The 26,665-nt window shown below is 34.4% G+C and overlaps 2 protein-coding genes across 2 annotated transcripts; one reads left to right on the top strand and one right to left on the bottom strand.

The window, feature by feature from the left end:
- Positions 1-932: 932 nt before the first annotated feature.
- LOC105115020 (uncharacterized protein ycf45-like) lies at positions 933-25,727 on the top strand. The gene is made up of 9 exons (XM_011011783.1): positions 933-1,546; positions 3,625-3,839; positions 4,665-4,815; positions 5,207-5,398; positions 16,278-16,440; positions 16,883-17,115; positions 18,369-18,545; positions 18,636-18,758; positions 25,059-25,727. The coding sequence occupies exons 1-9, from the start codon at positions 1,145-1,147 to the stop codon at positions 25,365-25,367; spliced, it is 1,965 nt and encodes a 654-aa protein (XP_011010085.1). The 5' UTR covers positions 933-1,144; the 3' UTR covers positions 25,368-25,727.
- Positions 21,607-23,213, bottom strand: LOC105115019 (uncharacterized). The gene is made up of 2 exons (XM_011011782.1): positions 22,027-23,213; positions 21,607-21,697 (listed from the first exon to the last, which is right to left on the bottom strand). The coding sequence occupies exons 1-2, from the start codon at positions 23,072-23,074 to the stop codon at positions 21,663-21,665; spliced, it is 1,083 nt and encodes a 360-aa protein (XP_011010084.1). The 5' UTR covers positions 23,075-23,213; the 3' UTR covers positions 21,607-21,662.
- Positions 25,728-26,665: the final 938 nt, after the last annotated feature.

Here is a 26,665-nt window from a genome sequence, read left to right as displayed (position 1 = left end):
TCCAATTTTTATTTTCCCTTCATTGTGTTTTTTTTTTTTTTTTAGTGTTTGCCAAAAAGACCCCAAATGATTTCTAGAAATTCTAAAAAAAATTCAAAGATCATTTTAAAATTATTTATGAGTCTCTTACATGTTTTTTCAACTATTTTATTTAATATTTAGGCTCTAAACTTATATTATAAGATACTAACCCAATATAAAATATACTTGCTTTTATTCAAAATTTCAGAAAAATATTTTTTTTTTATTTTAAAAATATAAATAAATATGTTTTTATTTATGTGCATATGATCAAATTCTAAGAGTTTTCATGCATTTGTTGTTTTCAAAGAAAATAAATTGCATTGTTATCATAATTTTAAAAAAATATAAAATTAATTAATAGATATCAAGTTTGTGATTATCCATTAGAATTTAACAAAAATTTTAAAAAAACCATAAGAATTAATTTTTTTAATTGATATTTGGTGTGTAAATTTTATAATGTAATGTATATTCCCGATATTAAATTAAATAAATTGATAAAAATAAAATGTTAGGTATTAATTATAGATTTTAATATTTGAAATATAAAATTAAATTGTAAAATATATCTCCATATATTAAAGAAATAAATTAAAATAAATAAACTATTAAAATTTAGATTTTAAAATAATTTGGTTTGTGATAGAATAAAAATGTTCTCATCAAGCAAGAATTATTTTAAATAATTTTTTTTTAAAAAACCATAAAAGCGAACTGCACTCCCAGCATTGGTGCCCTTTTCTAATGTAAAATGAACAACGAATGATGATTTCCTTTAGTTTATTTTTTAATAATTATAATTATAATTAAAATTGTAATTGTAAATAAATGTAATTGTAATGCTTGATAAAAGTTTACTCTGTGTTTATAACAGAAAGAACATCTACATCGCCAACTGCACAGCATACCCAACGTAAGCATATGACAAAAAAACTCCTAATAATCGATCCGTGGATGGATAGATTGCCTAAACAGCCCAGCCCCCATTAAAACTGTGGCTTATCTTCTCTTTCTCCCATTGATATTATGATCTGATCTGATATCCATCCACTGCAGAACCTATCCTGCCCTGCTTTTTAATATTCCAAAACAATTTCTTTTCCATTCCCGCCAAAATCAAATGCTTTCTTTTTCTCTGCTGCAAATCCCACACCATCTACCTCTACCTCCCTTGACCGAACTCCCACACCATACTTATCCACTCCCCAAAACCCTTCATTTCTCTCCAAAACAACGACTTCCTCGACAATTTCTCTCCAAAAAACTTTGTGGGTTTCTTTCAATTTCGAATTCTTCAGTCTCTCCTTCGCCAGAAGATGGTTTTGAGGTGGAGTTGGGTCGCCTTTTGGCCTTATTACCCCAAGAAATGAGAAGAAGAGTTAGTGAACACCCGGAGCTTCTTGACTTGGTTGAGGTGGTTATGGATTTGGGTAGGAAGCCACTAGCGAGATTTCCATCTGGGGACTTTGTTCTATCTGATTGCCCCATCACTCTTCAGGATCTCCAACATGCTACTTCACAGGTTTTGAATTGTTTTGTTATTCTTGCCTTCTAAGTTCTTGATAAAATGCGCTTATAATTTATGTTAGTTTAGGATGATGCTGTGTTTTTCTAATTCAATGTTGGGTGGAGGATACTATTTAGTTGAATGATAAATGTTTCGTGCTTGTAAATTGTAATCACAATTTTGTATACTTATGACCTTTCAAAATTTTCCAGTGTTATGTCTGTTGAGATAGTATCAATCAAGTCAGCTTTTTGAGTGCAAGGAAAGTCATTTCAATTTTTAGGGCTTTCAGTGATATTGCAATGCTGAAGCCTAGTAGATTGGGAGGTCATGGTCGTTCTCTAGTCGTTACTCATTATATTGTTGACATTGTATTCATTGACAAGTTGCTCTTGAACCTTAAACTACCAAATGATAGCGACCGAGGTACTAATCACACATTTGAATTATTGACACCTCATTTGGTGGTGAGTTACTTGTTTGGCGATGTTGTTGGGTTTGATTCTAAGATAGTTTTGCTGAGACATGCTTTCCAGTTCCCACTATTTGATCATAATAACTGAGATAGCTACGAACACAACAATATACATAAATAATAGGCTCTTGTTGAGAGGAAAAGAGATGTAAGGCTCAAAAGACTAGTTGCTTATTTTTTCTAGTAGTTTTCGAGGATGAATTCGTGGAAATACCTTATTTTCTGTCAAGTTTTGAACCATATAACTCATTTTATTTTCTTTGGAGAGCTTCTTTGTATGAATGGTTGCAAATTAATCTCAACCTCATGGCAAGATCACATCTCTACAATATTCTTAACTCTTTAAAATTTGAAAACTTTTCTGCTACCACGTATTATCCTTGACAAATCTTAGGTTCATATATATTTCACATAACTAGAGATAAAAAAAAGATACAAGGGTAATATTGCAATGTCCAAGTAACTCATTGGTCTAACAATGCCGTGCAACATAGTCCTTTCCATGCGGTGAAAGAACTTAAAAATCAAGTTATCAATAGTGGATTAAGTAGGGAGTTATGTACACGCTCACTTTTCCTTCTTTTTCTGATGACCTGTTCTTCAGCTGTTGACCTAGCAGGATTCTACTGGTGGTTTCCACCTGCTAACTAACTTGTAAAATTTCTCTTGAAATAGACAAGTCCATTGTATAAAGCTGAGGTCGAAGCTGTTAATAATAGGTTTCTAAGGTGTGTACAACATTACTTTTCCTTCTCTTTCTGATGTGGGGCTGTAATATTTCAAATGTTGTACCGCTCATGACATGAGCTAGATACAGCAGCTCCACTCCATGTTTCTTTCACAACTACATTACTGGTAGCTCGTTTTGTCATCATGGAATGCATATTCTTTGTATACTCTAAATTCTTTTCATGTTTTTACTGGCCACTTGAATACATTGAGTTGAGGATTCAACGAGTTCTATTTAATAATGTTTGTGATTCAATTTTGATAATATATTTTGTTATTTTGATTGATTTAGTGTCTTTGTTATTTCATTAGTAGTTTCTTTATCATCATTTTCTTTGTTGTCACTACTTTAAAGGATTTGAATAATAGTATACCATTCTTCATAATTCTTAAATTATCAATACTGGCGACATTTGTTTTCGAGAAAGTAAAGAAAAAATAAAGGATGCTTCGACTGTATTTCCAACATTTACTAACTGAAAAGAAAAGAAAAAAGTTCTAAGTTTTACATAATAAGTTTGACAAATTTAATTTTCAGAATTAGGAGGAGAAATGAGTTGGATGAAATTTAAAGTCTTGAACCATTTATCAAAAGTTCAAGGAGCATAATTTCGAGTTTAGTCCCCTAAGGAGAACGACCTAGATTCTTTACTAAATTTTTATGATCCATTTTTCAAGCATTTCCCTCTCTGCTTTTTTATTTTGCTTAAAGTCCTGGTTTGAATTTTTTATTTTTAATCTTCAATAGCAATATTTTAGTTAAGCTATCACTACCTCATTCTTCCATACTATATAAATGTTTTTTTGTTTGTTTTGTTTTTTGTTTCCCTCTTGATTAATCATTAATGGGAAATAAAGGCTTTTGGCTTACTAGAATGGCATAGTGTAGGTTGGTGACTTTGCTATTGACAATCGAGCAGGCATCAGCCAGACATTGCATCGCATTAGTGCCATAAGAAATCGAGAGGGCCAAATCATTGGTCTTACTTGTCGTGTTGGTCGGGCAATACCAGGCAGTGCTAGTTTGTTGAGAGATTTAGTTCATGATGGTGCTTCCCTTTTGTTTATTGGTCCTCCAGGGGTGGGAAAGACTACAATTATCAGGTTAGCTGGTTAGCTGTTCTTGTTTTTAATGGACATTATATGATTTCACATAAAAGCTTCTATTTTGTTCTAAATTGATTTCTGCATCGAGTTATTATGCATTAAAAGAAATGAGCAATTGCCTACGTTGTAATTTGGTTGAGGAGTGTTTTGAGCATTGTAGTGAGCTATTGACTCTTGATTATTGAAGGTTTTATTTAGAAGAAGAAAAATGATTCTTATTTTATTTCACCCGAATCTACTTGCCTGCCTAATTAAAGTGGGCATGCTACTTTTAGATGTGAGACTTCGTTAATGAATTGTGTCCTAAAAGAAATAAACTATGTCACAGTCCCATGTTATAAAGAACCATGGTGCTCTACTTTTAGAGCAATGTATAATAGTTTTAGTTTTGGAAAATTTAGTATTCTTCTATAGGTTTTTGCTTTCTTAAAATTCCCCCCCGGCTAACTTGTTTGTTTTTCTTATGCTTTTCAATTTCTCAATGCCCTTTATTTCACCACTACTGTTGGCTCAGACCATCTTTGCATTTGTTATTCATCCTTAAATATTTCTATGCAAATGTTTTGTTCCATTTCTGAAGACATCTAATATCCTGGGCGTGGGAAAATAGATGAAGTCGAAATATGCTATCTTTTGCTTATATTTTGTAGCAGGAGAGAATTTTCATTGCTGAATTTATTATTTGCTTATAGATGGTGTAAACTAGTCTTACTCGGGGATTTGAGTACCGAGTTTGCATCTGGACTGTTCTAGTAGTGGATTTTTGCTACTCTTGGTGCATCCATCATTCTTTAGGGTGACCTAAAATCCTAAGTTTTGCAGGGAAATTGCTCGAATGCTTGCAAATGATTACAAGAAACGAGTGATGATTGTTGATACATCCAATGAGATAGGAGGCGATGGTGATATACCCCATGTAGGAATAGGCAATGCTCGACGGATGCAAGTTCCTGATTTAGATATGCAACATAAGGTATAGGCTGGAAGTGTGTGATCTCCTTTATGGGCCTGTCTACAGTGCATCTATTTTCATGAAACAAAGTTGACTAGTCGGAGTTTGATAAGAAATGTTGTTAATGACATTGATAGATAATTCAATTATAAAGTGACATGACTAGCATTAATTAAGCATATACGCATGTTATGCCCTTGGGAAATGAAATCTCTGAAGCATATAACACTACTGTTTAGTAATTGACATATGATCATTTTACTACTACAATGAGCAATGCATGCCATTTTTTTTTTAGTTTTGTTCACAACATGATTTTATTGTTTTTACTTCCTAATCTGGAGATCTAGATGTGCTATTTTGTAATTTTATTGTCAGCAGGGGCAAATGCTTACAAGTTTATAATGTTTAGGTATTAATAGAGGCAGTTGAAAATCATATGCCACAAGTGATTGTGATAGATGAAATTGGGACAAAACTTGAAGCAATGGCTGCAAGTACAATTGCACAGCGTGGGATTCAGCTAGTAGCCACCGCTCATGGAATCACAATAGAGAATTTGATAATGAATCCTTCTCTGGAGATGCTTGTTGGAGGAATACAGGTAACATTATTTTCTTCAATGAAGATGAGTAATTGGTTTGTGTATTTGCCATACTATATGTCAAGGGCTCTAACTTTTATGTTGTAATCTATGGAGCGTGCAAACTGTCATATGCTAACAGTTCCTAATGCTATTGGGTGTTGATTGTGAAAATTTTGAAATAAAATGAGCTACAATGGTGTTACTGTGATAATGGTGTTTGGATGCATGCATTGATATGTTGAACATGAAAGTAAATTTCATCATTGCCTCGCTTGTTCATATAAATGTTATGGTACATGAAATTAACTAATCTAACCTTTGAGATAATCAATATTTTTTCGTACCTGATGAAATGATTCCTTATTGGTAGACCTGTAAAAATGACCTAATCAGTTATATCTATGGTTGAGAATGATCTCAATACTAAATTCCTCTTTTGTATCAAGTTAAACTAATTAACTTATTGACATACTTCCTAGTTCAACTTATAATTTTTCTCATATAATGTGAAACTACTCAAGCTCAAGTCTAGATGGGCTCAATAAAACTCAAGATGAGTAGCACTATAGATGAACCAAGTTTTGGAAGCTTAAAACTTGACTTGACTTGACTTGTTAAATCACTAGGCAATTGTCTTTCTTGGTTTTTTTAGATACTGTTGAAGCATGTGAAAGGGTTGTGTTCGCTGCAATATTGATCGAAGTTTCATCTCCCACCTTTTGTCTTTCTTGTTTGTTTTCCCATTTTCTTTCCCTCTAATACACCCAACTTAACAAAATGGTCTTGCTTCTACATTAAGACACAAAAGTATGAAAGAAATTTGTGTTTTTTCTCCTTTTCACCTTTAGAGACATCCATTATTTAGTAATTGGTAAGGCTGATTTTCAACAATTTGAGGGTTGATTTACAAGGCATTAATCTACTTAAATAAGGGTTGATTTGCATCAATTAGGAAGCTGATTTATAGGGATGATTATTAGGAATTAATATCTCTGTGGAATTATTAGAGTATGAAAATGATATTTCTCTTATTCTTAATGCATTAATGCATGAGTACAATATGTATATATACAGGTTTAGGATTAATCTAAATCCCTAGAATCAAGCTATAATTGAATGCCTATAAATCAACCCTGCAATCAGCCCTATAATTGATAACCCTATAATTGATTTACTCTATTTAGAACAATAATCAATGCTATAATTGATTTACTATATTTACAACACTTCCCCTCAAGCTGGAGCATATATGTTAATCATGCCCAGCTTGTTACAAATATATTCAATCCTAGGACCACTCAAAGCTTTAGTGAAGATATCACCCAACCGCTCCGTAGTTCTGACATGACTATTAGAGATCAAATTTTGATGAATTTTCTCATGGATGAAGTGACAATTAATTTCAATATGCTTAGTCCTTTCATGGAAAACTGGATTTGATGCAATGTGAAGAGCAACTTGATTGTCATACCATAACTTAATAGGTAGTGAACTACCAAGACCAATCTCATCGAGCAATTGCTGTATCCATATAAGTTCATATGTGGATTGTGCCATGGCTCTATATTTTGATTTAGCACCGGAATGAGAGACTACATTTTGCTTCTTACTTTTCCATGACACCAAGTTTCTCCCAACAAAAACATAATAACTCGTAGTAGATCTTCTATCAATTTTAGAACTTGCCCAATCTGCAATTGAGAAGCATTCAATATGAGTATGACCATGATTTCTATACCATATACCACACTTAGGAGCTTCTTTAAGATAACACAAAATCTGTTCCAAGGCTGCCTAATGGGTGGTTCGTGGGGAGACATGAACTGGCTCACAATGCTAATAGAATATGCAATGTCAGGACGAGTCACCGTTAAATAATTTATCTTGCCAACTAATCAACAATACATCTCAGGATCTGCAAACGACTCACCATCTTTTGTTGTAAGTTGTCTGTGACCATTAGTGCACTACAAGGTTTGGCACCCAACTTTCCAGTTTCTGTCAAAAGATCAAGAATATACTTTCTTTGAGATAGAAAGATACCCTTCTTGCACTTCGTAACTTCAATACGTAAAAAATACTTTAGCATTCCCAAATCTTTAGTTTGGAAATTTACTTGAAGAAAAGACTTAAGAGTTGAGGTGCCTTCACTGTCACTATTAGTAATAACAATATCGTCAACATACACAACCAACAAGATAAGGCCAACTTCAGATTGTTGGTAGAATACTGAATGATCACACTTACTTAGAGATCCTAGGCCAAAAGCCATTTCTCTTTTGCTCCTTGGGTATCTAGCTTTAACACGCTTTCTGCTTAAAGAAAGATTGCCATAGAGTCGACTGATACAGACAGGGGACAACTCTTTTTAAGAAACCAAGGGATTCGATCAAAGAAAGAGAGAGAAGGGTTCACGGGCGGGTATACAAGAAAGATCGACCGTTCTTTCGCTTGAATTATCACATTTGAGTTTCCGGTATAGGCTCTCCTACATGAGATTTATTAAATAAAAGAATGATTTGTGGGTGTGTCTATTTTCTGGTTTACCAATTTTTGGACCCGTACTGATTCGGCAGCTCGATTCTTGAATAACCTCATTGAATCGCCCAAACCAAGCACACAAACTCTTTTTTAACCCATACAAGGATTTTTGAAGTCGACAAATGTTGCTAGACTTCCCCTGAGCAACAAACCCAGGTGTTTGCTCCATGTACACTTCTTATTTTAGATCATCATGAAGAAATGCATTCTTGATATCTAACTGGTGTAAAGGCCAATCATTAGTAGCAATAATAGACATAAATAAACGAACAGATGCAAGTTTAGCCATTGGAGAGAAGGTATCAAAATAATCTACTCCATATGTTTGAGTATATCCTTTAGCAACAAGACAGGATTTAAGATGAGCCACAAACCCATTTGGATTGACTTTGACAACATACACCCATTTACAACTAATAGTTTGTTTTCTTGCTGGAAAGTCTACGAGTTCCCTAGTACCATTATTGTGTAAAGCTCTCATCTCTTCTTCCATAGTAGCTCGCCAACCATGATGAGACAAAGCCTGAACTAAAGTTTGGGGAACAAATAGAGAGTCTAAAGAAGCAATAAAGCAACGCAAAGAAGGAGACAAATGTATATAAGAAGCAAACAATGAGATAGGATGAGTACATTGTCTTTTACCTTTATGAACAACAATAGGAAGATCAAGACCAGGATCTGTAGACGTAGGAGCTGGCGGAGGACGTGAGTTGTCTGGCGGAGGACGTTGAGAATACACTTGGTTGATAACTGGTTTAATGGGAACTAGATCATTTGAAGAAGAGAATTCAGCTCCTCGTATACCCGTTTAAAATCCATAAAATATTCAGTGAGAGACCTGTCTTGCTTCTCTGGGCAATAAAACTTCTCACACATATCATATATATACGATAGATATTTCCCTTGCCAGAATATAAAAAAGCCAAATAATCTAGGAGATCTTTAACCAATCACAGTGATTAACTAGACCAATCACTTTAGGATTAATAGAATCTCGAATCTGCAGGAAAATTCTGACATCTCTCCACCATGCCTTCTTTGCTGCAGCATCGAATGGTGGATCATCAACAAGGTGATCATCTTTATCAATACTATGAAGATACACACACTATTTTGCTTCAATTCAAATAGTTGGTATTATTCAGTTTGTGCTCTGTGATTTTTGTTGTTATAGGAACAACATCAGAAACCACAGCTTGTACTTCAATGTTCCTACCCTCTGGCATTACTACACTCAAAGTAGGGCAACTGACAGTAGAAAAAAAAATTGTGACTCAATTGGGCCATACTAAAAGAAAAAAGAATCTTATGGCTATGATACCATGTACGATTATTAGAGTAAAAAAATGATATTTCTCTTATTCTTAATGCATGAGTACAATGTGTAAATATACAGGTTTAGGATTGATCTAAATCCCTAGAATCAAGCTATAATTGAATGTCTATAAATCAACTCTGCAATCAGTCCTATAATTGATAGCCTTATAATTTACTTATTCTATTTAGAACAATAATCAATCCTATAATTGATTTACTATATTTATAACAGTCTCTAACTTTCTACCATTAACATGTCCCTTTAAATTGATATTTGTATGTCAACCAACAACAATTTACCAAAAACAATTGATGTTATTGACAGGTAACTAGTCATAGCTTAAAGACATTAACAACTTAATAATTAGTAGAAATACAAAGGAGATCATCTTACAGTCAAAAGCTTCTAAATTTGAGTGACAATCAACTTTGATGTGCTTGGTATGTTCATTGAAGACAAGATTGGCTAAAATATGAATAGTGCTAATGTTGTCAGCATGTAAAGTAGGATAAGACTCCTAACAAGTTTCTGATATAGAGTTGGATTAGAGAGGAGGTCCCTTTAAGCCTTTCTATACTTGACATTCACCTCCAAAGAAATGTTAACTGAACTAGTCTCCTCCAAACTAGCCAAGGTAGATAAGACTTTTAAAAAGTTTATGATAAAGAGTTGGATTAGATGGGAGGTCCCCTTTAGCCTTTCTATGCTTGACATTCATCTCTAAAGGAGTATCAACTGAACTAGTCTCCGCCAAACTAGCCAAGGTGATAAGATCTTGGACATACTTGTGTTGGTCCAAGAAAATCCCATTGGATAGAGAACGCACCTCCAAGCTCAAAATATAGGTAAGATGACTAATATCTTTCATATGAAAAGATTCATGCAATATCTTTTGAAGCTTAGTAATTAAAGGAATATCAATCTCAGTCATGATAATATCAACCTTATAATCTAAGAGAAGAACAATACCTGTAGATGCTTTGTGGAAGAAGAGCAAAGCATAATATTGACCTTGTTCAAATGAGAAGTTAAGCAGTGTATTATGGAACTTCTCAAATCAGGTGCTGGATGCTTGCTTTAACCCATATAAAAAATGTTTAAGCTTACAAACATCATGTGAAGAGGAGGTAGTCATACAATAAGGAATTGTCATCTAGTTCTTTTTCTTTGAGGTCTCTATGAAGAAAAGTGTTTTTTTCACATCCACCTAATGCGATGACCAAGATTATGAAGCTGCAATGGCTAAAAAAAATCCTATTTGTGGTCATTATGGCAATAAGAGCAAAAATCTCCTTGTAGTCCATGCCATATTCTTGCTTACCAAGAGCTACCAGTTGAGCTTTGTAATGGTCAAGAAAACCATGGGATCATAATTTAACAGAATAAATCCATTTACTCCATATGGGTTTCAGTAAGGCGCAATATCTCAAGTGCTTGAAGTTCTGTTTCCATTGTATTTTGCCAACATTCATGTTCCATGGTCTATTTGTAATAAGAGGGAATGAAAATAAGCGATAAAGTAGTTACAAGAGAGAAAACAGAACTTCAAGAGAGACAAGTGATGAGAAACCAAACCAATTAGGTGTCTAAATGGTCTAATAGCGTGATGGAATGGTCTAATAGTGTGATGGAGAGGTGTTGGATCAATAGCTTGGTTTGGGTTAGGATCAGGTGCCAAAAGATGATCTTGAGGAGGAGTATAGGAATTTAGAATGGAACCAGATTCACGGTGATAACCAATCAGGTGGTCTAAAAGGTCTAGTAGTATGACATAGAGGTGTAGCTAGATCAATAGCTTAGTTTGGGGCAAGGTTATGTTCTAGAACATGATCTTGAGGAGGAGCATAAGAATTTAGAGTAGAACCAGATTCATGGTGATGATGTGTCTTGTTGTAAAATAGAAGATTTTATGAGGTTGTCTATAAATTTGGTGGGATTAGTCACTCTTATAAATTAAAAGCCACTTCTAATTATGATATATGATTTGATTTGGTTCCTAATTGCATGTTTTGTATTCTCCTTTAAATAGGAACCTTATACAAACAATTTTGATTCAAGTCAATATATTGATTTCTAAAGAATGCTTAAGAGTAAAAAAAAATCATGTAAAACAAATAAGGGAGGAGAAAAAGACTTTAACATGATTTGAATGAAATATTGATTTTGGAAGAAAACTACATTCCTGGAGTGCAGATTCGACGAGCATAAATATCATAACACACAACCCTTTTGATTGAAGGCATAATCCAGAAAAGAAAAAAACACTTGATAGACTGTGCACTTAGTTTAGTATATTTATGAGGTGGAAGATGCACGAAACATATATAACCAAATATGCTAAGATTAAAGTAGGTAAGATAATATTTAAACAAATTATAGAAAGGTAAATTATTGTTTAGATTAAGAGATGGTAGTCGATTGATCAAATGAGTAGTAGTGGAAAAAACATCACCAAAAAATGAGAAGGAACAAAGGATTCAAGCAATAAGGTTCTTACTACATCAAGTAGTTATTGGTTTTTTTTATCTGCAACACTATTTTGTTGAGGAGTGGAAGGATATGAACGTTGTGAAAACATTCCCTTGCTTTGAAGAAATTCTTGAAACGTAATAGATCTATATTCTCTCTTAAAATATGATTGTAAGATGTTGATACTAGCTGAGAATTGAGTCTCAATAAGAGCTAAGAAAAGTTTGAAAAACATCAAAGATTTCATCCTTAGATTGAAAAAAGTAAACCCAAGTGAAACAACTCTAATCATCTATAAATGTTACAAAGTATTTGAAATGAGTATGTGAGATGACATGTGACATTCCCTAAATCACTATGAATAAGATCAAAACAACATGATGCCCAAGATGTTTGAGTTGGAAATGCCAAAACTTTACTTTTACCAAGCTTGCAACTGACATAATTAAACATATATCATTAATAAAATAGGACTCAGTATTACTTATCAAACTAGAATTGAATAAAGTACGAAGTACATGAGAATAAGAACTAGGGTGGCCAAGACGCCTATGCCATCCTTGATTATCAATTCTAACAGTATCACAAGCACAAAATGAAGATGGAAATTGAGTATTGGTGATAGGGTTAATGCGTAGAAGAAAGAGTTATTCCATTTTAGGATCCTTTGCGACCATCTTCTTGGATACCTGATCTTGCACCATGTATCCTTGTGAAATTAACATTCCAATTATTAATTTGAACCAATTGACCAACAAAGATAAGATTAGCAGACAAGGTAGGAGATACAATACATTAGTTAACTTGGAAAAACCATCACCAACAATAGTAATAGGCAGAGAATTGCTACCAACTTTGTGAATGTTAAGATCTTTACCGTAGTTTTTTTTTTTTTTATTAACGTGGATATCCGGGTTAGCTTGCACGCACCTCAACCAATTTCATGGGCCCTAAAGTTAATGATGATGTAAGCTTCCAGTGACCATTATATTAGCAACCACAAGGCTCGAACTTGAGATCATAGGGGGAGCAAACTTCTTGGTCCCAAGCTCTTACCACTAGGCCACCTACTAGATGGTTTCTCTAGTGTAGTTGTTCACAATAAGGGAGGTAGTGTTGGTCAAGTGATTAAAAGCTTCAAAATCAAAATACCATGGCTTGGAAAGTGAACTTTTGTTACCTGTTAGTCTTAAGGTAGAAAAGACAGAAACTATCATCTGTTGTATCATTTTAGGAGTGAGGGTGGGTTGATGTGCAAGGACTATGGGAACAACTCATGGAGCAAAAAAAAAATGCTGGCAGAATTTGATGCACCGATTGAGGCATAAAAACACTTTAATGTCTCTTAGAAGACCGAGTGGAGAAGTGAAGATAATATGGCTTGACTTTTTGCAATATTTACAAAATTTCCGAGAACAATTTGTTGCAATATGACCAAAATTTTACAATTGTAGCATTTAATAATGCTCATATATCTACCTTTATTCTTCCCTTGCGCAACATAAGCCATAGTAATAAGAGCACTTGCATGAGCTTGTTGGATCATGGTATCTTACATAAGGATGTATTGTTCCTCTTGAAGAAGTTCACTAAATCAGGTATCCAATGAAGTTACACAATCATGATTCATCAGATTGAATTAATGGTTTCAAAATCAAATCACAATTTCATCAAGAATTAATCTCTTACTGGTTTCATGAATAGCTTGGACAACATCTAAAGATTTTGTAGGGACATTAGCTTATTCAGGTATAAGCAATATCTGAATACTTATTTCAGAGATTTAGGAAATCAGAAAAAAAATTCCTCAATATAAAGACTTCTATGTGTGAATTTTGCAATCTCACACTCCATTTGAGACCTTCTAGGCCTCATTAAGAATAATACGAAGCTGAACAAGACATAAGATCCACTACATGATTGAAGATCTTGAACTTTCTACTTAGCATACCTGTCTTTGTCTTTAGAAGCTGAATTAGGATGACCCTATAATTCATTTTCCTTGACAAACAACTGGACTGAAACCCTCAAGTAGAGTAATTCTTCTGAGTAAAACAAACACAAACAAAATATGACTTTTTAAAAGACATGATGTACCTGGCAAGAATAAGTCACAAAGTAACCAGTAAACCAGTGAGGGACACAAAGACAAAATATATATCTAAGAACACCAGGTCTGAAATGAAAACAATATGACCAAAAGAAAAATAGAAGAAAATCCCAATACAATAATAAAACTTCAAGACAAAGTGAAGAACAAGTGTTGCTCAAGACAAGAAGAAAATCCCAAGATCCTAGAAAGCAAATTTGCTAGAATGAACCATATTTTGGAGCTGTGGCTCTAATACCATGTCAATAAGACAAAAGTTTGGAAGAAATCTATGTCCTTTCTCTTTTAAAGATCTCCATTATATATTTTCAGCAATTAGAGGGCTGATTTACAGGGCATTACTGGACCTACAGAAGGGCTGATTTACATAGATGATTTTTAGGAATTAATGTCCCTAACTTTCTTCCATAACATAAATCCAGCTAGTAAAAAAATAAAATGAATGATATGTGTTTACAAGCGCGCACACAAAAAAAGCTCCCAAACAAAATTGCAGCTAGTGATTTAGTGCTCGGTCCCTTAAATGAAAGCATCAACATATGGTATAAAGGTGGCTTTTTATTTTATTTTTTATTCTTGTCAATTATTGTATTTGAATAGGTATGTCTTCAGCTTGCAATCATATGATTTGATTTGATTTAGTGCTTGGTCCCTTAAATGAAAGCATCAACATATAGTATAAAGGTGGCTTTTTTTTTATTTTTTTATTTTTTATTCTTGTCAATTATTGTATTTGAATAGGTATGTCTTCAGCTTGCAATCATATGATTTGATTTTTAAGATTTATCATTGGGATTTGAGTTGAATTTAGATCAAATGCGTCTCCTATCCGTTAATACAAAATGTAAAAACATTTTGTGGGTGCCAGCTCTTAATATCTGGCATTGTGTCAAGAGATTAGAGATTAAATTCCACTCGCACTGGAGTTGGATAGTGCCAAATTAATTGGAGGATAGCTTCCAATTATATGATTTGATTATTCTTATTTATTGTTGTGATTTGAGTTAAATTCAGATCTAGTGTGTCATCTTCCTATTAATACAAAATGTAAAACATTTTGTGGATACCAACTATTTTAGTTGATAAAGTCATCTTGCACTCTGCCAAGAGATCAGAGATTAAGTGCCACGCGGACCAAAGATGGAAAGGGCTAAAAGACTGGGAGGTTTGGTCTTTTATATTTTTTTTCAAAGAACTAATCTAGCTTTAACCAAAATGAATCTAGATGTATTACTTGGTCTTGTTTTCAATAGTCGTCTATTGTTCTTTGATTGAATATTTTCTTAAAAAAGTACTTCCATATTATTTCTCAAGAAGTCCGTTGATTTTTAACGATCACAAAAAAAAAAATAAAACATTTCTTTCATTTAAAAAGTTCAGAGTCTAGAAGTTTTGTTGCTCAACAATCCAAGTTGCTTCCTCTAAATGAAAGATTTTTCAAGGGATTCCTCTTTTTCCTAATGATAAATAAAGATGTGAAAATGTGTGCATGTGCAGAACACAGTTCTGAACTCAGCTTGAGATTTTGTTTTACTCTCTGCTTTAAAAGGTGCGACACTAGAGTGTTAATGTGTTATTGACATTGCATCAATGTGTTTCTTCATGGCATATCAGTCAAAATGTTAGATCCTCATAGATGCCTAGTCAAAATAATATTAAGGGCATTAGGACACCGGTAACAAAGGCAAAGACAAGGGATTGAAGTGGTGGAGTTTATAACCTTGCCACCAAGGTGTAAAAGTGTCACTGCAGGGTGTAGTTTTTCATTTTCTCCGTTCTTTATTTTACAAATTATTTCTTTACTTCATCAAGGATCAAGAATCTTTAATGCTGAAATTTTGAGAATGTGTGCATCTCTTTCTTCTTCAAAAAAAAAAAAACCTGCCCTTCTTTTCTGTATCCATCTTTTAATTACTAGATGCATATCAATAAATAAAGGAGAAGGAAAGATAAATATAAAAAGGGAAAGAAAGCCATGATAGTATCAAGAGAAGTGACATTGTCCTCGCGGATAATTAGTAGCACTGAAATTATTATATAAAAGCTGATCAACTTGCCCATGTATCTGTTTAGTAAGCTTGTAGTATTGTACTGCAGTATAATTGTGTGGAATTAAATAGCAAAGAGAATATTGTTGCAATGCCTCACTGTATGTTGTTTCCTTTATTTATTTTTCTTTTGAATTCATTCTTGCTTAATGCTTGGGTTCTTGGGCATGATTTGCAATAACTGCTCTCCACATTGCTTCTAAATCATAGCAGTAGTGATGGACTTGCAGCGCAGTCCTATTCTTCTACATCTCTATTATGTTCTTTCTCACCTCTATCAATGCAAGGAATTTCTATTCCTTCAGTTACTCATTGTTTGCTGTGTTTCTGTTATATGCTGCTATTTATTTTAACAATATCGGCACACAGACACCTCTCTGATCATTTATACTAATGCAATTAGTTTTACAGAGTGTGACACTAGGGGATGAAGAAGCAAACCGGAGGGGTGTCCAGAAGACAGTGCTTGAGAGGAAAGGGCCTTCAACATTTAGCTGTGGGGTGGAGATAATTTCAAAGACTGAGTTGCGAGTTCATCGCAGTTTAGAAGCAACAGTAGATGCTATTCTCTCTGGTATTTTTTTTCTTCTGATTTAGTAAACAAAAGAATTACCATTTTATGTTTTAGTTCTGTAAGACATTCTCAAGAATTGTGGCAAACTTTTGTAAGAATTTACAAAGGAGAGTTTGAAGGTAGGTTGCTGAAGGAAATCTACAAAGACAAGAGGCCGCTGTTATGCTGCCATTCTGCAGCTGCTTCTGCCAATGAAGACAGCTCCTTCTGCCACCAATGAAGGCAGCTCCTTCTACTACATGTTTAGTGTGTTTTCTGTTTCCCTTCGCTCTCTCTAAACCTCTCTATTAGCTGAAAATGGGGGAAAAACTTCCCCATTTTCAGGCACAATAACTGCCAAGAATCTGCCATTGACATGTGCTGATTTTCTGCCACTAACAATTCGCCCTCACCCCCTGATCTGTTCTCTATGCCTTATTTGTTGACACTGTTTCTGTGGAAGGTCGTTCCCCACATGTGGAAGTTTGCAAAATGAGTTCCCAGGGAGTAAAAAAAACCATAGAAAGGGAACCTGCCTTTCAAACATCTGCTGAAAAGAAAGATCAAGTTTTGGTTGAAGATCTCCACTTGACAGATGAAAGGATTGGTCATAATGAACTTACTTCTGAGTCTCCTCCGGACATGGGAGACAGTTCTTTGGAACATGAAGTACCACTTTGCCTGTATGTCTATGGGGTAAGCATGCTTTTTGGAGTGAATGTTCTCTATTTGTAATCGGGTGGTTGTTTCTTTCTATATGCAAGTTATGTTTAATGAGATAGGAAATGAATTTCCTTTGGGACTGATAGGAGATGTATGTTGATGACTTTAAACCATCTCATAGCAAGTAGATAAAGCTTGCAAAGCCAGCTGATTTCAGGAAAATGACATCCTTTAAAAAATAATAATAAAAAAGAAGAAGAAAAGAAAACAGAAAAAGAAATTATAAAATTGAAATCTCATTAATAAGCAATTTATTTCTCATTACAAAGTTTATGATTGAATGTGTTGCTAGCTCCCTCATCTCTTCTATTTATTTCTACTACACATTATCGACAGTCGTATAAAGGAACACTACTGTATAAAAGAGGGCAGTGCTATGTTATAGTTAAATTTTTCATGCTTTGTCTGTTTTTGTATTCTCTGTTTTCTTCAGGTAAAATGTTAAGAAATTCACCAAAAACTTGTTCTTTTTCTTTTTTCATTCTGATACTAGAAATTATACCACTTGTATATATATATATATATATATGTATGTATGTATGTATGTATTTATGTATGTATCCTTTTCCATTCTTTTAAAAAGAACATTTGTCATTGCTAAGGAAGTAATCTCTAGTCTCAAGATAAGTTGGAGCTCATTTTTGACAGTCGTTTAACGGAACATCATTAGTAAAAGAGGGCAGGGCTATGTTATAGCTAATTTTTTCATGCTTCATTCTTTTCTGCATTCTCTGTTTTCTTTAAGTAAACTGTTAAAGAAATTCACCAAAAACTTATCTTTTTTCTTTTTCTTTTTTCATTGGGATACTAGAAATTGTACCACATATGTTTTTTATTTTTTTATGTCCCTTTCCATTCTTTTAAAAATAACATTTGTCCTTTATAAGGAAGTTATCTCCAGTCTCAAGATAGTTTGGAGCTCGATGAATATCTACAATGGCTATTCCTACTTAATTATTTGTCAGTACGAGGTCACTTGTAGTACTAGATAGCTAGTTTATATCTTTAAACATGATAGAGCAAGCTGGGCTGAAGTTTGCATGAGCCAGTTATCAAGATCTAAATTTTCTCTTCCAAAAAATTGATCCTACATTTTATTTTGAAAGTAGAACTAGACTTTGTATCTCACCTGAAGTTAATTAAATTTTCAATTTTTGGCACTTGATTACTGCTGCATAGTATGAATATACTGGATATGGAACTTACATAAAGAGCAGTTATTCTAGATCTTGGAGACAAGTGTGATTCAAGGGATCAATCAGTTGAAAATGGATGCTGCAGTTCGATTAACTGATAACATCAGCGATGCAGATGCACTACTTGCCTTGCAGTCTAAGCTCAAGAAAAATGCCAAGATTCAAGCTGCTGCCAAATCTCACGACATACCCATTTATGTGACAAAGGTTTATATGATCAAACCAATAGTTATCTATTTCCTCAGCTACAGCTATGTATTTTCAATATGGTGAAACCTGTTTTCTTTCTTTTGGTAGACAAGTTCCTTGGAGCAAATAACAAAGGCCATAAGGGCATTGATGAGCAGTCATGCTAATGGATTGAAGGATTCTAGAACAGAAGAGAATACAAAATTGTCAGAGAAGATAGATGCCCTGGAGGTAAGAGTTTACTTTCAGTTGTGTTTTTGAAATATTTATTATTGATTAATATATTTTGTGGATGGAGTGCGTTAACGATGATTTATGTTTCGGTCAATGCCATAACGTTCAGGCCACCATGGGAGTTGCTAATGCTCATGGCATATGCTGTTGTGAATTGTTATTGCTAATGCTCATGGCATATGCTGTTGTGAATTGTTATTCATTAATTCACACATCTCTATAAATTCAACGAGTTGGCATCAAAGTTACATGACATGCCTAATACAAATGAAGAATTGAAGGTCCAAAAAAAGAAAAAGAAAAAAGAAAATCTAAACTATTATCTAAACAATTGCAGAGAAGTTGATTAGAGAAATTAACTGAAATTTTAAATAAACACAAACCTAACTTTATTGTAAGCCAATGTAACGGTGTAAGTCATTAAGACTATAACTTGTAGTGCTATGAGGAGCAATACAATGCAAGTTTCTAAAAATCCTCAGAAAATAAATGTAAGTTGAAATATTTTGCTTAAACCCTCGAATCAATACCTTGATCTTGACTTCATAAGTCAACAAGTTTGACACTTGAATTTTGTTAAAATTCGACAAAAAACACAACCTGTCAATTGGGGGGGGGGTGGTTCCTGTATAGTGTCTATAGAACGGGTTTTGACAGCCTCAGGTGGACCCTATTCCTTTAAGAATACAATAAAAAATACTCTTCCAATAACCCTATGGGAAGGACTGATTTGAGGATGGTATGCTAGTTTACTTTCTTGTTGGGGAAACAGGGCTGCCAGAAAGAAAGAAGATTTCCCTTAGGACATTCATGACTTCCTAAGAAAGTGTACTATGGCTACCTGTCCCTTCTTTCCTTGCCTTGCCTGTTACCTGCTTTCCTAGTAGGAATTCCTGTCTGCAGACTATTCTCACTACTAAAGAAATATCACTATCACCCCCATAAACCAAACTCCTGTATATGATAGTTGTAATTTGTTTTGGGGAATCAATGACCCACAACTTGTTTATTTATTTTGGAAAACATCAAGAGTCTTTGTAGTAGTGTGATCGAGATATAAGAAGATATAAATTCTTTCTCTGAAATATGATCTTTTCACATAAACTGGACTGCATGGTTAAGGTGTTACTATCATCAAGTTGTTATTCTAAGAGTGGCTGTTTCTTAGGTCCCATTTGGTACAACTATTAGCAGTTAGCTATGGTTGTAGCTACAAATGTGGATGCAAAAGGTGTTTGGTAATGTGTCAGGTGAAAAGGTTTTTGTTGAAGATTCTGAAGTAATTAAGGCAGATTTGAAGCTGATTTGTTGGGAGTAAAAACAGAAAGTCAGATATCCTGTCCTATAAATTAGAACCTAGCAATAATACCTATTTATGTGTAGTTAATAGCTGTCTTAATATAGATATGTAGATGTTGTATATATTCAACAATTCATTATGAAATAAAGTGAGAAGTCAGAATTTAACAACTCTCCATATGGTATCAGAGCCTCATATAAGGTTTTTGGAATAGGTATGGTGTTTATTTTTGAGAGAAAGGATTTGTGTGATGGTGAGAACTTTTGAAATGACATAAAATTAGCTATAGGATATAAGGGATTCTTAGTGCATTCTCTTCTTCCTTTTCTAATAGCAATTGGTTGATTAAGGTCAGGAATAGGTAGAGACGAATGAGAAAGTTCATTACCTTGCTCTGGTTCGGAGTCTTGGGCTTGCAAGAGAGTCAAATTAGGCTGTATCCTTCTTCTATATACCTGAAGAGGTCTGTCAGCAGTAGTTTCTCCCTGCAGAGTAATATTTGGAGACTCACAGGATGGTGAAATGGGAGATGATTGTTGCCTAGATGGGATTTGGAATGAAAAAATGTCAAAGTCATTGTTAGTCTTATCTTCTGTGTTGTTTCCTCCCCCTGAAGAGAAGATTTGTGGAAGAAAGACTGATTTTCATTAAAACTTACATCCTTTGACACAAGAAATCTCTTTGAAGATGGATGATAACATTTATAACCTTTTTGTGTGATAGAATATCCTATGAAAACACACTTTAGAGCTCTAGCATCAAGTTTGTCTCGTTGATTTTTATGAATGTGAACATAGGTGACACACCCAAAGATCCTTGGGGGAATTTTAGAATAAAAGTTATTCATTGGAAAGAATTCTGACAAATAGTTTAAAGGACTTTTAAAACCAATAACTCTTGAAGGTATTCGATTTATCAAATATGTAGAGGTTAAAACTGCTTCTCCCCAATAATTTTTTGGAACTTGATATTGGAAAAGTAGAGCTCGAGCAGTCTCAAGGAGATGCCTATTTTTTCTTTCTGCCAACCCATTTTGTTGGGGAGTATTAACACAAGATGATTGATGAATAATCCCTTCTTTTTCAAAGTATGATGATAAAATCTGATTAAAGTAGTCCTTAGCATTATCAGTTCTAAAACCCTTAATGCTAACCCCAAATTGATTCCTTATCATGTTTGTAAAGTTTGGAAGGATATGACTCACATCAGATTTTCTTTTAAGAAGGTAAACCCAAGTCATTCGAGTGCAATCATCAATAAATGTTACAAAACCTTTTGCTCCTGAAATATTAGGAATGTTATATGGACCCCATATATCCGAGTGAATTATAGTAAATGGAGACATGGATCTTGAATCACTTAGAGGAAAAGGCACTCTATGGTGCTTTGCAAATTCACAGATTTCACAATGAAATTGTTCAACATCAAGATTTTTAAATAAAGATGGAAACATGTTCCTAAGAGTCTTAAATGATAGATGTCCTAAACGACGATGATGATTCCAAACATCAGTTTTATTAGAATTAACTGAAATGAATGATAGAGAAGGGGAGTTACTACTGCTGTCTTGCACTCCAAGCATGCACAGCCCATCCTTGACTCTAGCTTGCCCAATCGTCCTCCCCGTAGCTAGGTCCTGAAATATGCAGTGATCAAGGAAGAAAGTTACACTACAATTTATGTCTTTAATTAGTTTTCGGATAGACAACAGATTTGCAGTAAGATTAGGAACATGCAATACTCTTTTAAGAGTAAATACAGGATTAAGAGGGATTGTTCCCTGGCCTGCAACTGTGGTTAGAGATCCATCAGCTACTGTGATTTTCTTACTGCTAGGACAGGGTTGATATGATGTGAAGGCACCTGCAGAATAAGTCATATGGTCTGTTGCACCTGAGTCAATGACCCAGATGCTGGAATGGTTCTTGTTTGAGGCACTAAAGACATGAGAAATTGGAATTTTACCATTTTGAGCAAGAGAGCATGATCCAGATGGTTTCTCCATTGTGTTGAGTAAGGTTCTTAGGCATTCAATCTCCTCTTTGTTGAATCCTCTCACCTCTAGGGTGCTCGACTCATGTGCTGCCTCTTCTGAATTTGCTAAGTGTGCATGTCCTCTTGAATGGTTCCATTTGTATCCTCCATTACGTCCCATCCTTGGTGGTTTTCCATGGAGTTTCCAGCAGGTCTCCTTTGTATGACCTGTTTTCTTGCAATAGTTACAAAATTGATCATCCTTAAAGAATTTTCTCCCTTCAGTCTTCACCACTTCTGCACCATTCATGACATCATTTTGGTTTCTGCTAGCATCACTTAGGTTTTTTCTATTAGTTATCATCATAGCAGAACCTTCAGTATTTGGGACCTCAAGCATCACAGTTCTCCTTCCTTCTTCAGCTCTTATTACTGAAAATACCTCATTGAGTGAGGGCAGGGATTCCTTTCCAAGTATTTGGACTCGCATTTGATCAAATTCTATGTTGAGTCCTGCAAGAAATTCAAAGATCCTTTCTCTTTCTACATAATTCTTTAAAATCACAGCATCATCACTACACTGCATCTTAAAATCCTGATAATAGTCCAATTCCAACCAGAAACTTTTCATAGTATTGTAATATTCAATAACCATCATATTACCTTGTTTGGTCATTGAAAGCTTCATCTTAATCTCATAGATTAACGCAACATCCTTCACTTTAGAGTAGGTTTGTCTCACTGCATCCCATATGTCTTTTGCTGTAACTAGAAACATATAAGGCCCACAAATTTCTGGCATAATAGAGTTCCATAGCCATGACATAATCATGGAGTCTTCTTCATCCCAAAGTGTAAACTTTGGGTCTTCTGGACTAGGAGGATTGTCCATCAAATGATTAATCTTTCCCTTTCCTTTTAGAAAAGTTTTTACTATCTGTGACCACTTTAGATAGTTTCTTCCATTCAGTCTATACGATGACTGTAAACTTTGGAATTCCCCTGATATTTGAGTTTCTTTTGTAGTGTTTTCAGACATGTTTTTTCAGATCTGGACAGGTCTGCTAGAGCAAGTGACTAGAATTGTCAGGACAGATGGGAATGGAAGAGGAGGAATCCCAGATTTAGACTCTGATGTAGAGAGAGATAGGCTAAAAATATAGTCTAGGTTTAGGCTCTGATACTTAGATTCCCATGATTTTTATACAAAATTCCTTTTCCAGGAGTAGACTATGCTGGTGCATTAACAGATAGAAGATCAACATCAGGATATTGTACTCTTCTAGGAGGAAATCTTGTGACATGGAGAAGCAAAAAACAAAGTGTTGTGTCAAGATCAAGTGCAGAAGCAGAATTCAGATCAATGGCCCTTGGAATTTGTGAGTTGCTATGGATGAAGATTATCATAGAAGATTTAAGAATTAAGTGGGATGAACCAATGAAGTTGTACTATGACAATAAGTCTACCATTGCAATAGCTCACAATCCAGTACAACATGATAGAACTAAACATGTGGAGATAGACAGACATTTCATCAAAGAAAAGTTAGAGAGTGGATTGATATGCACTCCCTATGTGCCTACCGGAGAACAACTTGCTGACATACTTACTAAAGGTGTTCAGAATCCTATGTTCAAAAAAACCTTGGACAAGCTGGGAATGAAAGATCTCTTCCATCCAGCTTGAGGGGGAGTGTTGAAGATTCTGAAGTAATTAAGACAGATTTGAAGCTGATTTGTTGGGAGTAAAAACAGAAAGTCAGATATCCTTTCCTATAAATTAGAACCTAGCAATAATACCTATTTATATGTAGTTAATAGTTGTCCTAATATAGATATGTAGATGTTGTATATATTCAACAATTCATTATGAAATAAAGTGAGAAGTCAGAATTTAACAACTCTCCATAGTTTTAAATGCAAAATAATACTCAAGCCTTTCAAAAACCTTGAAAGCTTCAATATGTGGTTTCTCTAAATAATAGTTTAACCAGTTTTAAATGGCTTTTGAAATGCATTTGCATGGTTAGCAAACACCTTTAATTTGGTGGTTGGTGGAAAAGCACCTCCTACCACCTAACCAATCGAGAATTTAATACCTCAGCTCCATTATATTTATTACCAATGGTTTTATGAAGCTTAAACTAAGATTTGGTTTTCCTTTCACTCCCTACCCTTTTTCTTTTGTTTTCTTTTCCTTTTCTTCTTCTAGAGCAGCATAAATGTATGGCTGTTTGATAATTGGCAACATAATCATGCTTTAGTGTGGAAAACAAATTTGATCAGTTGTGAGACGATCACTGCAAGCTGGTTTTTCTTTTGCAAGAATGTGCTCATTTCAATGGACTTTTTTATTTTTGAAATTAAACAAAGCTGCTTCTCTATGGATATTCAATGCATTAATATGTGTTTGTGTGTGGACATATAGTATTTGGATCTATTTTTTTTGGTTTCTATCGCGAAGTCTATTCTCAATGTGGGTGGGTGATCTTTAGGCCAGTGATGATTGAAAGGGAATTTGGATGGTGTGTACTCAATTTATTATATGATCTTCAAGAAAGAGTGCATACTGTTAGATCTGAGTCTGTTGCATTTGATTTAGAAGATCTCTTCTAAATTCCATATAGTTTACAAATTTCTTTTTCCCTCTCCAGAAGGGGCAGTCTTCCTGTTTAACATTGCCTTGCATATTTTCATTGTTGAATCTTGAACAGTATCATTTCTGTCTAGTGCTTATGTTTTCCTTTTGTCTAGTTGAAAATAATAAAGAAACAGGGAAATACAGAACATAGAAAGTAGAAAAGAAAATGATTGGAGAAGTTTGTACGCATTGATTGATTTATTGTAAGCCTTCCAACAGAATTTATCATGTCCAAGAGACTAACAGTAGGCCATGATGATCACAGTTAATAAATTAGGATGTCCATCGGCTATCTTCTTTGCTCTATCATGTTATCATTTGGAACACCTAGTTCATATAAATTATTACATTTCAACTCTACAATGTACTTCTCTTCATACAGGAGGCAAGAATAGCTGTGATGCAAGTAGTAATTCCAAAAGGAGAACCTGTGGAGCTGCTCCCTAGGTCATCACACATTATGTCCCTTCAGATAGATTTCATTCGAAAATACCAATTAGAAGCAGAGAGAATTGGTACAGAGCCAGAGGCACGCCTCCGTATCCTCCCATATCAGACTAGGATGGATGTAAACAACAAGCTTATTGAAACAATTGGGACAGATAGTGGAGTTGATGATTTTATCAGTGCCACTGGTGACACAAATGGATCACCCTACAGCATTGATAGGTTACCTCTCTTGCCTGACTAGTAGTGACCATATTGCAACTTGAAGGATCACCACGCTTGATAGCTTTAATATGTGTAGCAGATCAACAAGTTCTTGTACATGAGTATCTATATCTGCACTTGCATATTCTGGTTCCTTTGCTGATATGTATTGCATTGAGCATTTCAATTTTTTTTTTTTTTTAATATTGTGCAAAATTGCAATTACAAGCCAGTTAGGTTTCTGCTAATGCATTTAATAACACGGTGCTAATCAAGTATGTGCCACCACTTCTGTTGTTATGTTGGCAATCAAAAGGGGGACAAGATAGGATAATGACAGAACTTAGTAAGAGCACTGAAAGTAACCTATTGACCCTGAATTACATAATTTTTACTTGCATTTGTTACTTTTGTTGCATATATGTGATTGTGAAATAATTTTTGGGATGTACTGATCTAATGAAATTGAATTTCATTTCATTACTTAACCAATCGCAAGTGTAATCTCTTATCTTCTTCGCGACTGCTCAACCTAAAACTGGTGTTGTTTTGTGGCCATGTGATGCATGCAGTGAATCTATTTTGGTTCGCATCCAAATGCACTCTACTTACGGAGAACGTGGTCTTGTAATACCTTACCCTGTCTTTACCTTTTGCTCAACATTTGACTAGATGGGAAGGATTTAATCCCATCTCGTCCTTTGGTAGCATCTCTTGACTGGCGATCTAACAACCTTGAATTATAGCTTACATTAACACTTACTGGCTTTCACAGTAGTTACTTAATTGACATTTGAATGGGGTCCTTTACTTTGCTTAACTGGTGACTTGATCAATTGAATCATTTAACTTCATTTGTGCTCATTTTCTGCTTAGCACATATGACCTAACACTAATGGAAGTCACTGTCGTTTTCTCCTTAACTAATGATCTGAAAGTTATTATTATTTTGTCACCTCTTTTTTTGGAATGTTATAGTAATTCATTTTCCAAGTGATTTATTTTGTATACCTTTGTTTTTATGTCTAGACAACCATCTTTTAAAGTCGAACGTTGAACTATTGCCCTAATTTTTATAATTAGGATCCGCATTTGCAGCATGTGAGACTTGTTGAGTGTTGAAGGCATGCTCTCTCTTTAGCTATCTACCTAATGACTGCATATTATATTATAATATTGCATAATGTTAGCCCCAATATCTTGATTTGTAGAGATTGATTGATATGCAATTACTTGAGGGAAATTGTTTGATAGACAATTAGTTGTACATAATTACCTATGTAGAGAGATTGTAATTATGGTCTAGGAGTGATCTTAGGATGTGATTATGTTACGTGC

This window comes from Populus euphratica, unplaced genomic scaffold (genome assembly GCF_000495115.2).
Source record: "Populus euphratica unplaced genomic scaffold, PopEup_1.0 scaffold626.1, whole genome shotgun sequence".
Lineage (NCBI taxonomy): Eukaryota > Viridiplantae > Streptophyta > Magnoliopsida > Malpighiales > Salicaceae > Populus > Populus euphratica.
The sequence above is the reverse complement of the archived record's forward strand: the minus strand, read 5'-3'. Positions and strand labels throughout refer to the sequence as shown.

What these genes read in the sequence shown, in the direction of transcription:
- LOC105115020 (XM_011011783.1), top strand. Translation starts at nt 1,145, where the DNA reads ATGCTTTCTTTTTCTCTGCTGCAAATCCCACACCATCTACCTCTACCT. An exon ending in TTTGCCTGTATGTCTATGGG is followed by an intron (nt 17,116 to 18,368) that starts GTAAGCATGCTT and finishes CAGTTATTCTAG; the next exon opens with ATCTTGGAGACAAGTGTGAT. An exon ending in TACCCATTTATGTGACAAAG is followed by an intron (nt 18,546 to 18,635) that starts GTTTATATGATC and finishes TTCTTTTGGTAG; the next exon opens with ACAAGTTCCTTGGAGCAAAT.
- LOC105115019 (XM_011011782.1), bottom strand. Translation starts at nt 23,074, where the DNA reads ATGTCTGAAAACACTACAAAAGAAACTCAAATATCAGGGGAATTCCAA. An exon ending in ATGCTCTCTTGCTCAAAATG is followed by an intron (nt 21,698 to 22,026) that starts GTAAAATTCCAA and finishes TGCATATTTCAG; the next exon opens with GACCTAGCTACGGGGAGGAC.